At 45.3% G+C, this 15,394-nt stretch overlaps 1 protein-coding gene across 1 annotated transcript in view; it reads left to right on the top strand.

The window, feature by feature from the left end:
- Positions 1-5,075: 5,075 nt before the first annotated feature.
- Positions 5,076-15,394, top strand: part of CCNB3 (cyclin B3) — a 92,452-nt gene continuing 82,133 nt past the window's right edge. The window contains exons 1-2 of the mRNA XM_030210455.1: positions 5,076-5,101; positions 12,946-13,046. Of these exons, the coding sequence (XP_030066315.1) occupies positions 12,954-13,046 (93 nt within the window). The 5' untranslated portion in view covers positions 5,076-5,101; positions 12,946-12,953. The remainder of the gene's footprint in view (positions 5,102-12,945; positions 13,047-15,394) is intronic.

The raw sequence follows: 15,394 nt of genomic DNA, 5'->3' as shown, positions 1-15,394 counted from the left end.
TGTTCTGTTATTTGGTGAAGGTCTGTCTGTTTTGTATGTGAAGAAGTAATTTAAAATTTGTTTTGTGTGTGGTAGTAATGGTGGGTAAGGAGATCAGTGGAGGGGGCACGAAGGAAAAGGAAGAAGGGATCAGGTGTGTGTGTATGGAGGGGGGGGGGGTGGTGGAAGATTCTCCTATTTTCTGCCACAGTACCCAGCATGTCTAACACCTCCTTGCAGAAAACTCATTGCAGAAGCTGTATGGTCAATGGCTCTACTGTACAGGTTTCTGCATCAACTTCTTGGTCTCAGTTTCCATAGTCCTGAAAGTAGAGAATGACATGAGGACGAAGTCTGTCCCTACCACGGCCCCGCAACCAGTGGCATAGCTAAGACTTTTCAACAGGGGGTGTGTCTCCCGCACCCCGGAACCTTAAAATCACCTCCGCTTCAGTCTTCACCCAGGCAGTGACAAGTGACACTCATAGGCTGCCTGCAGCCTGCACCAGGACTTTCTCTCTGAACCTTCTCACCCCTTCTGATGAACTTTACATAACCTTACTCTCTATGTTTCCTAATTTCTCTGTACATATTTATTTCATTTAGCAACATCACTTGTATTTGTTTTCTTAACTGAGGAGGCTTTGCCTCACGGTGCTATGTAAGCCACATTGAGCCTGCAAATAGGTGGGAAAATGTGGGGTACAAATGTAACAAATAATAAAATAAACTCCCTGTTTTGTAAAGGGGGGACGGTTCAGAGAGAGAAAATCCCGGTGCAGGCCGCAGGCAGCCGAAGGGCCACTGCCCGGGCACAGAATGGAGTGGAGATGATTTTAAGGCACGGACAGGTCTGACGGGGGGGGGGGGGGGGGGGGGGGGGTTGCATATGCAACACACACACACCTTGAATAAATATGCCATTTGTACCAAAGAAAAACAAGCGATTGTCTTTTATCAAAATGATGAAACTAATGCTGTGGAGTTTACATTTGCAGAAACAAACGTTGCCCAGTGTCATTCTCTACCTCTAAGTCTTCAGACAGGAATCTCAACATGGTATCTTCTTCTTTCTCACTGCTTTCTCCTTCTCTAACCCAGACACCTTTAAAGGCTTCATATGGGCATACTCCACTCGACTACAACACCTCCTGAAATTCAGTACTCCAACAGCCAGATGCACTAACTCCACGGAAAGAGCCCTTCCCTTACCGATCCTTAGCGAATCGGTAAAAGACGGGCATGCATGAAGGAAATCGCATGCAAATGAGCTGCTCGCTGTTAGCTCATTTGCACACGATTTCCTTTCTAAGGAGGGGAAGCCAGTCGGCCAGCTGAGCATGCGCAGAGCAGCCAAGCGTTATGCTGGCTGCTCTGCGCATGCCAAAGACAGCTTCATACACGTCCTTCACTCAAAAAAAGAGGACGTCCCAGACGAGCACTTGGACGTTTTTTCTTCAGATTTATGATGGGGTGTCCTTCTCTTGGACGTGTTTTTCTTATGTGCCCAAAATGACCACACCGGAGAGAGGAATCGGGGATCGGGACGTGCGAGGACGTCTAAATGAAACTATTTGGACGTCCCTTTTGATTATGCCCCTCCAGGTCTCTCTCAGCCAATCACGTTTAGCTGTCACTGGTACAGGAGCCGAGAGAAGGAAAAATTCTAGACCTAGTCCTTAGTGGAGCGCATGATCTGGTGCGGGAAGTAATGGTGCTGGGGCCACTTGATAACAGTGATCATAATATGATCGGATTTAATATTAGCTTTGAAGTAAGTATACATAGGAAATCAAATACATTAGCATTTAACTTTAAAAAAGGAGACTATGATAATATGAGAAGAACGGTGAAAAAAAAACTTACAGGAGCGACTGCGAGGGTCAAAAATTTACATCAGGCATATTAAAAAAGGAGAATGGAAGACCAAAAGACAGCCGGCGTGGTTAAAAAGTGAGGCGAAGGAAGTTACTAGAGCTAAAAGAAAATCCTTCAGAAAATGGAAGAAGGAACCGACTGAAAATAATAAGAAACAGCATTAGGAATGTCAAGTCAAATGCAAAGTGCTGATAAGGAAGGCTAAGAGGGACTTTGAAAAAAAGATTGCGTTGGAGGCAAATCACATAGTAAATTTTTTTTAAAGTATATTAAAAGCAGGAAGCCGGCAAAAGAATCGGTTGGACCGCTAGATGACCGAGGAGTAAAAAGGGCGATCAGGGAAGACAAAGCCGTAGCGGAGAGATTAAATGAATTCTTTGCTTAGGTCTTCAACGAGGAAGATTTGGGTGGGATACCGATGCTGGAAATAGTATTCGAAGCTGACGAGTCGGAGAAACTTAATGAATTCTCTGTAAACCTGGAGGATGTAATGGGGCAGTTCTACAAACTGAAGAGTAGCAAATCTCCTGGACGGATGGTATTCATCCCAGAGTACTGATAGAACTGAAAAATGAGCTTGCAGAGCTATTGATAGAAATATGTAATTTATCCTTAAAATCAAGCGTGGTACCGGAAGATTGGAGGGTGGCCAATGTAACGCTGATTTTTTAAAAAGGTTCCAGAGGAGATCTGGGAAATTATGGACCGGTAAGTCTGATGTCGGTGCCGAGCAAAATGGTAGAGACTATTATAAAGAACAAAATTACAGAGCATATTCAAAGCATGGATTAATGAGACAAAGTCAACATGGATTTAGTGAAGGGAAATCTTGTCTCACAATCTGCTACATTTCTTTGAAGGGGTGAACAAGCATGGATAAAGGTGAGCCGGTTGATATTGTGTATCTGGATTTTCAGAAGGCGTTTGACAAAGCACCTCATGAAAGACTCCAGAGGAAATTGGAGAGTCATGGGATAGGAGGTAGTGTTCTATTGTGGATTAAAAACTGGTTAAAAGATAGAAAACAGAGAGGGGTTAAATGGTCAGTATTCTCAATGGAGAAGGGTAGTTAGTGGGGTTCCACAGGGTGTGTGCTGGGACCGCTGCTTTTTAACATATTTATAAATGACCTAGAGAGGGGAGTAACTAGTGAGGTAATTAAATTGCTGATGACACAAAGTTATTCAAAGTCGTTAAATCGCGGGAGGATTGTGAAAAATTTCAAGAGGACCTTACGAGACTGGGAGACTGGGGTCTAAATGGCAGATGACGTTTAATGTGAGCAAGTGCAAGTGATGCATGCAGTGGCGTAGCTACGTGGGGCCTGAGGGGGGGGGCCCCCGCAGATTCACCCCAGGACCCCCTCCCGGCGAACCCGCCCCGCCGCCGCCTACCTTACTTTTGCTGGCGGGGGATCTCACTCCAGCCAGCCGACGTCTTCTCAGTCCTTCCTGCACTTCAATTTGTTTGCTGACGTCAGCAAACAAATTGAAGAGCGAGAGCGGGAAGCGCCTAAGAGAAGACGTCGGCTGGCGGGGAGTGGGATCCCCCGCCAGCAAAAGTAAAGGTAGGCTGCAGCGGCGGCGGGTTCGCGGCGGGAGGGGGGGCGGCAATGTCGGCGGTGGGGGGGGGGGCGGCGCGGGGGGAGGGCTAAAATGTGCCCCTCCCCCCGGGCTCAGACCCTCTCCCACGGAAGGCTGGCTACGCCCCTGGATGCATGTGGGAAAGAGGAACCGATTATAGCTACGTCATGCAAGGTTCCACATTAGGAGTCATGGACCAAGAAAGGGATCTAGGTGTCGTCGTTGATGATACGTTGAAACCTTCTGCCTCAGAGTGCTGCTGCGGCTAAGAAAGCAAATAGAATATTAGGTATTATTAGGAAAGGAATGGAAAACAAAAATGAGGATGTTATAATGCCTTTGTATCGCTCCATGGTGCGACCGCACCTCGAATATTGTATTTAATTTCTGGTTGCCGCATCTCAAAAAGATATAGTGGAATTAGAAAAGGTACAGAGAAGGGCGACGAAAATGATAAAGGGGATGGGACGCCTTCCCTATGAGGAAAGGCTAAAGTGGCTAGGGCTCTTCAGCTTGGAGAAAAGGTGGCTGAGGGGGGGAGATATGATAGAGGTCTATAAAATAATGAGTGGAGTGAATGGGTAGATGTGAAGCGTCTGTTTACGCTTTCCAAAAATACTAGGACTAGGGGGCATGCGATGAAGCTACAACGTAGTAAATTTAAAATGAATCGGAGAAATATTTTCTTCACTCAACGTGTAATTAAACTCTGGAATTCGTTGTCAGAGAATGTGGTAAAGGCGGTTAGCTTACCGGAGTTTAAAAAAGGTTTGGATGGCTTCCTACAGGAAAAGTCCATAGACTGTTATTGAATGAACTTGGGGGAAAATCCACTGTTTCTGGGATAAGCAGTATAAAATGTTTTGTACTTTTTTGGGATCTTGCCAGGTATATTGTGACCTGGATTGGCCACTGTTGGAAACAGGATGCTGGGCTTGATGGACCTTTGGTCTTTCCCAGTATGGCAATACTTATGTACTTATCCATACCAAAGAACAAAAAAAAAAAAAAAAAAAACCAAGACAACAAAATTCCAAAGATGTACAGCCTTTTAACATTTACAGCTTTGCACATGTGGTTCCAACGGCGCCTGACAACTGAAGCCTAGAGGTTTTTTTTTTTTCTATTACAGTGCACTATTACGATACGCAAGTTGCAACATTCTTCTAACAAGCTACTATACTAGCACTATTATTCCACTCTCATCTACATAAACCTGCCCCTAAATTCCCTTTAAAGAACGCCGTGCCTCTAAGCTCCGCCTCCGTCTGTCAGTGACTTCAGGAAGCAGCCAATCCCGAAGGGAAAGCCTACAGACGCCAGCGGTCCTCAACTCTCTCTGGCAAACGTAGCTTCCACCTCCAATGCGCTCCTGCTTTTCTCGCTGTTTCTCTGATTGGCTGCCGGTCTCGATTTTTGAAAAATTCGACAACGCTCCGCCCCTTAGCAACCGCATTCTGCCGAGCGCCGCGATTGGCTGTTGGCTATCCAATCGGTGCTGGGCCTCCTGGCCTTCCTTGCAGTTTTCAAACTAGGAGACGGAGGGGAGCGAGAAAGAAAGTGTGAAGTTGTGAATTCTCGGTGCTGGATTGTCACCCTTTTCGTGGGAATCGGGCCGGGGGGTCGCTGGATATAAACGTCCTAATACGTTGTACTACCAGGTTGGTGTGTGGGGTGAGAGAATCGGCGATCTCTTCAGTGTGTGGGGCTACTGGTACTGGGTGATGTTATCTCTGATTTAAAGTTCTGAGCTTTTGTGTCTTGCAAAGTGTTGGCTGACTTGGCTCCTCTTCCCCAGATTAGAGCCCTTCTCGTAGCCAGGTGCAGCCCTCTTTTTTTTTTTTTTTGCTTACATTGGGATTTAGTGCTATGGCTTTCTTTTTGCTTACCTTGGGACCTGCTGCTATGTCTTCTTCCATCGTGCTGCTTCTATCCGGATAGGTGAGCTTGGGGCTGTTAGTTCTCCTCTTGTTCCTCGAACATTTCCCGATCTGTCATTCTCTGCATCGTTCTGGGAAACTGAATGCTAAATTACGTGACTCTCTTGCAGAGAGAGATGGATTAGATTAGGTATCTTGGCCTTTCCCTTTTCTTGAAGCAGATTTCTCCTGCCTTGGGGGTGAACAGTGGTCGGCGAACAGTAGTATGTTCTTTGAAAAAGTACTGGTTGCCTGTAATAGTGTTACAGCCACGTTGCCCCCCCCCCCCTTCCTCCCCACCCCGATACGTCTGAATAAACGAGAAGATCTGTAAGCGTGTTAAATAGTTTGGGTCCCCTGCTGATCGATGAGGTTTATCCTTTTGTTCTTGGATGAGAATTTACTGCACTTACAGGTTGACAGGTGAATAATGCAGTTTTGCCCAGTGAGAACACGTGGACCAATGGTCCAACTAGGCTAGTACCTGGCAGAAACCCAAATAGTAGCAATATTCCATGTTGCCTTTAAGCCTAAAGCTACGAAAACTTAGATTGTGGGTTCACTAGGGACAGATAAAGGTACCTGTATATAATATATAAACCACTTTATCATAGAAAAGTGTATCAAATGCATTACTCCTTATTTTGTTATCTTCAAAGGAAGATCTTCCCTCAATGAATTGTCATGCTTTTGCAGAGGGGAAATATTTTTTATTTATTACATTTGTACCCCACATTTCCCCCACCTATTTGCAGGCTCATTGTGGCTTACATGGTGCCAGAGAGGTGATAGTAGACTCCGGAATAAACAAATACAAGGTTATGTTATGATAAGAAGGTTCATGTGGTGGAACTGCATGGTAGGACCACATAACGGTAAGACAAGAGCGGAAGAGATTGTTTGAAAACCAATTCGAACTATAGTGTTGTAGCGTCGTGGGGTTCAGCATTTATGTTGGGTCGAAAGATAAGCCATTTTTGAACAGGTAGGTTTTTTGTTTTTTTCTAACGTGTAGGTGTTTGTACGTGGTTGCAAAGGTAATGGTATTGAGAGAATCTCTGGAAGATTTTGGTAACTATATTAAACCACAGGGGGAGGTACTGGTTGCCATATTTGCAATACAAAATTACCATTTATATCCCACTGTGCTGTAGACCTAATTATACCCATTCTATGTGGCCAATTAGAAGGGGTTTGACTTGTTAAAGCTAAGCTTTTAAGTTTAATGTATGCTCTAGTTTTATATTTTAAATGCCAGCAGCAGGCTTAATCTCCATGGGTAATGGTTTTCCAGTCATATATAGACAAGCCAAAACTCATTAACTTTACTCCTCAGTCACACACAGGTGATTTTGCAGACTGTTAACCCCATCATAGTACACCTGTTCATACCCATTTCAACCAATCAGGATGACTTTTATTCTCTGTAATAATTGTGGTGCTTTAGTTTCAAGGCCAATCATCTGGAGACTTAAGGCTTGTCCTATCTGTCTTCAGCTTGCAAGTTTAAAATAGGAGCTAAATGAAGTAAAGCAGGAATTGAATGCACTTAAAGCAGCTTCTAGGACTGCACAGAATCATACCAACTTCTCACCACTGCCTCAAAGGATAAAACCACTTAAGAATAGATGGTTCACGGTAGGCTCAGGCAGACTACGTCATGTGGCACAGAAGCATCCGCCCTCACAAGTGTTGCCCCTACAGAATTCTTTTGCTCCATTACAGCACTGTGATGTTCCTGAAAATAGAACTGAGGCAGAAGAAGAAGCAATGAAAGACACCCCCAAATCACTAATGTTGAAACTCATACCAGGAAACTGTTGCTACTAGGGGATTCCATTATCAGAGGCATTAACTTTGAAACACAGTTCAAGGGGCCATGCAAAGTGAAATGCCTTCCAGGCTCTTCAGCTACCAGGAGTACAAAGCAAATAATCTCTATAATCAGAGAAGAAACTTAAGGAGTCAAACACTGATGTTGTTATCCACCTGGGAACAAATGACTTGCCCAGTAATACCCCACTTGCCACACAGAGAGCTTTTCAGGAGCTGGGAGAGGGGTTAAAACCTTTGATACAAACAATAGCTTTCTCTGAAGTACTACCTACCTTTGGAAAGGGAGAGAAAAGATTGCAAAGTACTGAGAATTTCAATAGCTGCCTCAAAGCCTGGTGTCACCAAGGATTTAAGTACATAGGAGGATGGGACAATACATGGAAAAACAAAAGACTATACTGTAACGATGGGCTGCATCTCACTGTGGCAGGAAAAAAAATCCTTGGGGAGGAATTCAGACTATATTTCTAGGCATTTAAACTAGAAGGTGGGGGTGGCATATGGAGGCAGTTCACTTCAAGTGGTCACCCCCAGCTAAAGGCAAGATGCGTCAGTAGAAAAGAAAGCAATGAAAACAACAATCTTAGCAAATCACTTCTTACCAACAGAGCAAGAAGTGAGACTAAACAAGAAGCTAAACAGAAGATAAAAATTCCACTGAAATGTAGATGGAAAGCAATGACCACAAATGCTCACAGTCTAAGCAATAAAGTTCATGACCTTCAAGCCCTGATGTTGTAGGCAGATTTAGACGTTGTTGTAATCACGGAGACATGGCTCAATGGTTCCCATGAATGGGATGCAAACATACCAGGCTATAATCTATTTAGAAAGGATAGAGATGGTCGTAAAGGTGGAGTAGTAGCTCTGTATGTGAGAAATGATATCGCAGCGACTGAAATGACAGGGACCTGGGGAAAGGAAGAAGCGAAATGGATCACCTTAAAAAGAGATGATAGAACCTCTGTCTATGTAGGTGTTGTCTGCAGACCCCCGACACAATTGGAGGAACTAGGTAAAGATCTGATCACGGATATTCAAAAGTTGGGAAAGAAGAGAGAGGTGCTGTTGCTGGGAGATTTCAATCTGCCGGATGTAGATTGGAAGGTTCCATCTGCGGAATTGGTAAGAAGTAGAGAGATCATGGATGCTTTCAAAGTGCTTTGCTCAGACAAATGGTGACGGAACCACAAGGGAGGGAGCGACGCTGGATCTGGTGCTCACAAATGTGGATAGTGTGTCAAATGTCCGAGTGGGTGCCCACCTGGGCAGCAGTGACCATCAAACAGTCTGGTTTGATATAACAGCTAAAGTGGAGAGATGCCACTCAAAACTCTGGATTTCAAGCGTGCTGACTTTAGTAAAATGGGGGAATACCTGAGGAAGGAGCTGATGGCCTTGGAGGACGTACGAGAAGTGGAAGGACAGTGGTCCAGGCTGAAAGAAGCTATAAATATGGCCACAAACCTTTATGTAAGGAGAGTAAATAAAGCAAGAGAAAAAGGAAGCCGATATGGTTCTCCAAGCAAGCGGCCAAGAAAATAAAGGCTAAAGAGTTGGCATTCCTGAAATACAGAAAAACTCAAGAAGAGGAACATGGAGAAGAATACCGGATGAAACTGAAAGAAGCCAAGAGAGAGAGATGTCTGGCGAAAGCACAAGCGGCTAGAAATATAAGGAGGGGTGACAACAATTTCTTCAGGTATATTAGTGAAAGGAGGAAGACTAAAAAGGGAATTGTGAGACTGAAAGATGCTGCGAACCGCTATGTAGATAATGATGAAGAAAAAGCAAATTTGCTAAATAGATACTTTTGTTCTGTCTTCACAGAAGAAAATTTTGGAGAAGGACTGTGATTGACTGGCAGTACATATGAAAATGGAGTGGATATAGCACCGTTCACGGAAGAGAGTGTGTATGAACAACTTGAAAATCTAAAGGTGGACAAAGCCTTGGGACCGGACGGGATCCACACCAGGATATTGAGGGAGCTCAGAGAGGTTCTGGCGGGTCCTCTTAAAGATTTGTTTAATAAATCCTTGGAGACGGGAGCGGTTCCATGGGATTGGAGAACAGCGGATGTGGTCCCTCTTCACAAAAGTGGTGATAGGGAAGAAGCTGGAAACTACAGGCCGGTAAGCGTCACTTCGGTTATTGTAAAATTAATGAAAGCGATGCTGAAGGAAAGGATAGTGAATTTCCTGGAAGCCAATAAGTTACAAAATCCGAGACAACATGGTTTTACCAAAGGTAAATCGTGCCAAACGAATCTCATTGAATTCTTTGACTGGGTGACCGGAGAATTGAATCATGGATGTGCTATAGATATAATCTACTTAGATTTCAGCAAAACTTTTGACACGGTTCCCCACAGGAGGCTCTTGAATAAACTTGACAGGCTGAAGATAGGACCCAACGTGGTGAACTGGATTAGGAACTGGTTGACGGACAGACGCCAGAGGGTGGTGGTTAATGGAATTTGCTCGGATGAGGGAAAGGTGAGTAGTGGAGTGCCTCAGGGATCAGTGCTGGGGCCGATTCTGTTCAATATATTTGTGAGTGACATTGCCGAAGGGTTAGAAGGTAAAGTTTGCCTTTTTGCGGATGATACTAAGATTTGTAACAGAGTGGACACCCCGGAGGGAGTGGAAAACATGAAAAAGGATCTGCAGAAGCTAGAAGAATGGTCTAAGGTTTGGCAATTTAAAATTCAATGCGAAGAAATGCAAAGTGATGCACTTAGGGAGTAGAAATCCACGGGAGACGTATGTGTTAGGCGGTGAGAGTCTGATATGTACAGACGGGGAGAGGGATCTTGGGGTGATAGATCCTCAGATACTGAAGGCGACGAAACAGTGTGACAAGGTGGTGGCCGTAGCCAGAATGTTGCTAGGCTGTATAGACAGAGGTGTGACCAGCAGAAGAAAGGAGGTGTTGATGCCCCTGTATAAGTCATTGATGAGGCCCCACCTGGAGTATTATGTTCAGTTTTGGAGGCCGTATCTTGCTAAGGATGTAAAAAAAAAAATTGAAGCGGTTCAAAGAAAAGCTACAGAAATGGTATGGGATTTGCATTACAAAACGTATGAGGAGAGACTTGCTGACCTGAACATGTATGCCCTGGAGGAAAGGAGAAACAGGTGATATGATACAGACGTTCAAATATTTGAATGGTATTAATCTGCAAACAAACCTGTTCCGGAGATGGGAAAGCGGTAAAAATGTCAGGAAGTATTTTTTCACAGAGAGAGTGGTGGAGAGGAAAACGGTAACGGAATTCAAAAATGCGTGGGATAAACATGAATGAATCCTCAGAAGCTTAGCGGAGATTGGGTGGCAGCACCGGTGGTTGGGAGGCGGGGGCAAGTACTGGGAAGACGTCTACAGTCTATGCCCCGAAAATGGCAAGGATAAATCAAGTCACAAAAAAGAGGGAATACAGCATACAAAAGCAAACAAACAAACAAACAACGGAAACACTGGGCCTTCAGGATTGAGAAAAATGTAGTCCTTCATTATAAATAAAGGACTACATTTTTCTCAATCCTGAAGGCCCAGTGTTTGCTTTGTTTGTTTGTAAGGATAAATCAAGGTCAGGTATACATATAAAGTAGGTATATGAGTTTATCTTGTTGGGCCGACTGGATGGATCGTACAGATCTTTATCTGCTGTCATCTACTATGTTACTATCCTGCTTATTTTCGAAGGAGAAGGGCGATTTTGGGCTTCCTTAACTGCTTTCCGTCGTGGGGACAACCAAAGTTAAGGAGTCGTGTTGGCACTGTACTGAAGGCGGGACGGGGGCATAGTTAACAGATGGGCGTCCTCGGCCGATAATGGAAAAAAGAAGGGCGTCCCTTACGAGCACTTGGCTGACTTTACTTGGTCCATTTTTTCTTGCGACCAAGCCTCAAAAAGGTACCCGAACTGACCAGATGACCACTGGAGGGAATCGGAGATGACCTCCCCTTACTTCCCCAGTGGTCACTAACTCCCTCCCACCCTAAAAAAAAAACTTTTAAAATATTTTTTGCCATCCTCAAATGTCATACCCAGCTCCCTGACAGCAGTATGTAGGTCCCTGGAGCAGTTTTAGTGGGTGCAGTGCACTTCAGGCAGGCGGACCCAGGCCCCCCCATACCTGTTACATTTGTGGTGGTAAATGTGAGCCCTTCAAAACCCACTGTAATCACATGTAGGTGCCCCCCTTCACCCCTTAGGGCTGTGGCAGTGTTGTACAGTTGTGGGTTTTGGGGGGCTCAGCACCCAAGGTAAGGGAGCTATGCACCTGGGAGCAATTTCTGAAGTCCACTGCAGTGCCCCCTAGGGTGCCCAGTTGGTGTCCTGGCATATCAGGGGGACCAGTGCACTACGAATGCTGGCTCCTCCCACGACCAAATGGCTTGGATTTGGTCGTTTCTGAGATGGGCGTCCTCTGTTTCCATTATCGCCAAAAACTGGGGACGACCATCTCTAAGGTCGACCTAAATTTCATGATTTTGGTGTCCCCGACCGTATTATCGAAACGAAAGATGGACGTCCATCTTGTTTCGATAATACGGGTTGCCCCGCCCCTTTACAGGGCCGTCCTTAGAGATGGGCGCCCCTGTTCAATTATCATCCTCCACGTTACTATGACATAGTTTTTGGTCTGAAGGGCTCGTATGTTAAACCTAGAGGAAAGGTTTAAAGAGACAAATTGCCAAGCCAGTCTGTTCATTCCAGAGCATTAAATTTCTCCTCTTACTGTTTTTGAGTCGAGCTTTCCAAGTGTACCAAAAGTGCTTAATTACACAAAAGTATGGCGCTTGTTGTACTGAGAAAACATGATGCAAAATGTGCATTCATGATGGTGATCCTGTTCACCTATTTATGAAATTAAGCCCGTACTCTTTTGTGTGAGGAAAAGAATATTTGCATTTTCTGCTTTTGGTGGCGAGAAACTGCGATTCACAGAATGTAAGTGAATATTATAAAGTAATTGACCCGTACTGAGGTCTTTTGTGGGATGAGTGGTATAATTATCCCTTTTGTGGCTCTATCCAGAGAAGCTGAGCTTTGGTAGAATTGGTTTTGTTCTTGGTTTTCTACAATTTCAGCTGTTTTGCCCTCCCTCCAACTCCCCACCCCCCAAATAGTGAGATTCCCTATTTTATGTTAGCTGTTTGGAGGATAGAATTTCATTATGTACAACTTTATAGGATTGTTGTCCAGGGAGCCCCAGGCTGAAGTTAACCTTTCCTTCACATCCCAGGGAAACGTTAAACCAATAAACAGCCAAGTCACTGGTGCACAATAGCAAATATGGCTGGCTAAATGGGGAGAAGAAATTGTATACTTGAATTTCAACTGCAAATTACATTGCTTACTGTTTCCTGTCTAGGCAAGTAGACCTTTTTAAAGACCATATTTCATATATAGATCAGGTAAGAAGTTTTTATGTGATGTGACCAGTGATAATTGCTTTCTTTTAACTGTAGGAGAGCCCTGGACCTTATCTTTGGGGCATTTGAGGTCTAGGATTACTGACTGATTCTGTGTCCTGGAAAGGACCAGCTAACTCTGTTCTGGTTCTATCCTGTTTGGGTCTGTGTATTCTTAGAATACAAGACTGTGGCTGAAGCTATGGCTGGCTCAGCATTTTTAATATGGAGCCAATTGATGGACTTGTGCTTACACATTCTGCACCATTTTGGTTTGCTTCGTTGTTACTTCTTACCAATGAGTTTTCCTTCTATTCCCCCTGCAGTTTCAGAGATGCCTGTGATGAGGAACTCCAGAGGCGCAGCCAGTAAACTTCCACGAGCTGGCAAAGCCATCATACCAGTGGAGAATGTCATACCAGAGATGGTAAGGGTCTTTGATGCTGATATCTGACTTCTCAAATGACTGCAGTTAAGGTTCCTGAAGTTAATTCATGTTGTCTGGACAGGCCGAACCAGTTGCTCTTTTCATCTACTGTCTTATTTGTTTTCTCTGAATAAGTAGAAGTGAAAAGATGTAGAGGGATACGGTAATACTAATTTGAATTACGTTGTTCCATCTGGACGGTGAGATAGTAGATTGGAGATTAGAGCACAGTGCTGGAGAACCATGATCTGCATCTTTAAATCTTTTACCTTTCCCATTTAATTTCTTTTATTTCAAATTGTACATTGGGTAATAAGTCACAGTGGGTGGAGTCGGGGGGGGGGGTGGATCTTGCTTTTCTTTTTAAGTCTAGCTAATGCATGCTCAGATTACTGGTTAAAAATACAATTCCTTATCCTGCTAGACCAGTTCGACCCCAGTGGATTGTGTCCACCTAGCAGCAGATGGGAGGCAGTGAAATTTGAATATTCTGGTGACATCACTATAAGAAGTGGTGCAGCCTAGAACACTTCAGTATTTCTCTGCCTCCAGCAGATGGTGCAGGCTGGACTTGTGGAGAGAGGTGACATTGCAAGAAAGAGAAACATTCCTTTGCCTGACTTCCACACTGGGCATTTAGGCATCTGTATGTGGGGGTATGTGGCGAGAGCTGTCTGCTGAGTTCGGTAGCTCCCAGCATCTCCCAATGTTGCTAGGCTAGAGTCCAGAGCAGATGTCTTGGTGGATGTAATTTCTTTGAGGGCATGAATAAACGTGAATAAAGATGAGCCAGTTGTGGTTGATGTAGTGTATCTAGATTTCTCAGAGGACAAGCAGGCTTCCAGTTCTCACAAGTGGGTAGACTATTTGCATGGCCCAGGATTTGGCATATTAGCCAGCAAAAAATTTTTTTGAGAGCCTTCTGGGATGTGAGCTGCATCCCACCACGCATGTGTGGAGCACCTTCCCACCTGCAGAATATCTGCTTTTTTTCAGTTTCTTTCCACGGGAGGAAGCAGCTGCACTTTTCGTTGCTCCTCGCACGCACGGGAAGAGCCTTAACTGCGTTCTCAGCGGGGGGGGGGGGGGGGGGGGGGGGGTCATTATTATTATTTTTTTTTAATCCTCATTTTCTTTCTTTTTTTTTGGCCCATGTTTAAGCTTTCTTTATTTTTTCGTCACTGGCCCCCATTTAGGCCTGCTCAGATGGGTCTCTTCTTTTTTTTGTGTGTGTGTCTTTTTTTCCATTTTTCTGGCACAGTTGTGACTTTTGATGTCGCCGGAGCCATTTTCCCTTCCATGTCATCAGACTCCCAGTGGCTTCAAGCGTTGCTCCCATTGCAACCGGACCATCTAGGGTACTAATACACATTCTTGGTGTATTCAGTGCCTCTGGCTCAACCTTTGCCTTCGTATGAAGAAAACGGCGCAAATTTCCCGAGAGGCTCAACGAGAACTTTTTGGACCTTGGTCCAGTTCTTCGGTGTTTATTTTTATTTTTTATTACATTTGTACCCCGCGCTTTCCCACTCATGGCAGGCTCAATGCGGCAGGCAACTTGCCCAGAGTCACAAGCAGCTGCCTGTGCCGGGAATCGAACTCAGTTCCCCAGGACCAAAGCCCACCACCCTAACCACTAGGCCACTCCTCCATCGACATTGAGTTCGGCGACATCAAAGGAAGCATTGGCGTTGGGAGTCGAGGTAGAGATGGCTGCTGCGAGACCCCGAGACACTGAGAGCAGTGAGGCGTCGAGTGGGTCTCCACCTGCCTCGAGGCCTCCTGCTATGCAGGCCCCCTGTGACTGACCATCGTCGGACATGACACTTAAGCGACGTGAGTATTCGACATCGTCCTCTTCGGCACCGAGGTGTTTGGATGAAGTGCATCAGAATAAGGTCAAGAAGCACAGACGCTGATCTCCTTTGACACATGGTGCCGGGAGCTCCGGGATGCCGAGAGACTCTGCACCCGAGAAGCGTCAGCGCCTGGAGGACCACTCCCTCTCTATCCAAGAGGTGCCAATGCACCTTTTCCCAGCAGCCGAGATCCTGCTCCCGCACCTTGGGCGGTTCGGCAACCTGACCCCACACCTGCCCTTCAGCCTTTACTAATGGTGGCTCTCGAAGATCATATTTGGGCCTTGCTCCCAGAGCTTTTGGAGGGATTGATGCAGCAATGTGCATCAGGAGTGCCTGCATCTGCCATGCCTGCCGCTGCGGCCCCACCTGGCCTCCAGTACCGGTGCTGCTTGTGGCTCTGGTGTTGATTGCCAACCAGGCCAGTTCTCCTTCGACGTTGTTGGAGGAAGCTTTGCAAGAGCCGACTCCTCGACATGGGTCCTTGAT

This window comes from Microcaecilia unicolor, chromosome 7, assembly GCF_901765095.1.
Source record: "Microcaecilia unicolor chromosome 7, aMicUni1.1, whole genome shotgun sequence".
Taxonomy (NCBI): domain Eukaryota; kingdom Metazoa; phylum Chordata; class Amphibia; order Gymnophiona; family Siphonopidae; genus Microcaecilia; species Microcaecilia unicolor.
Note: the sequence above shows the minus strand (reverse complement) of the source record. Positions and strands in the feature narration are given on the sequence as shown.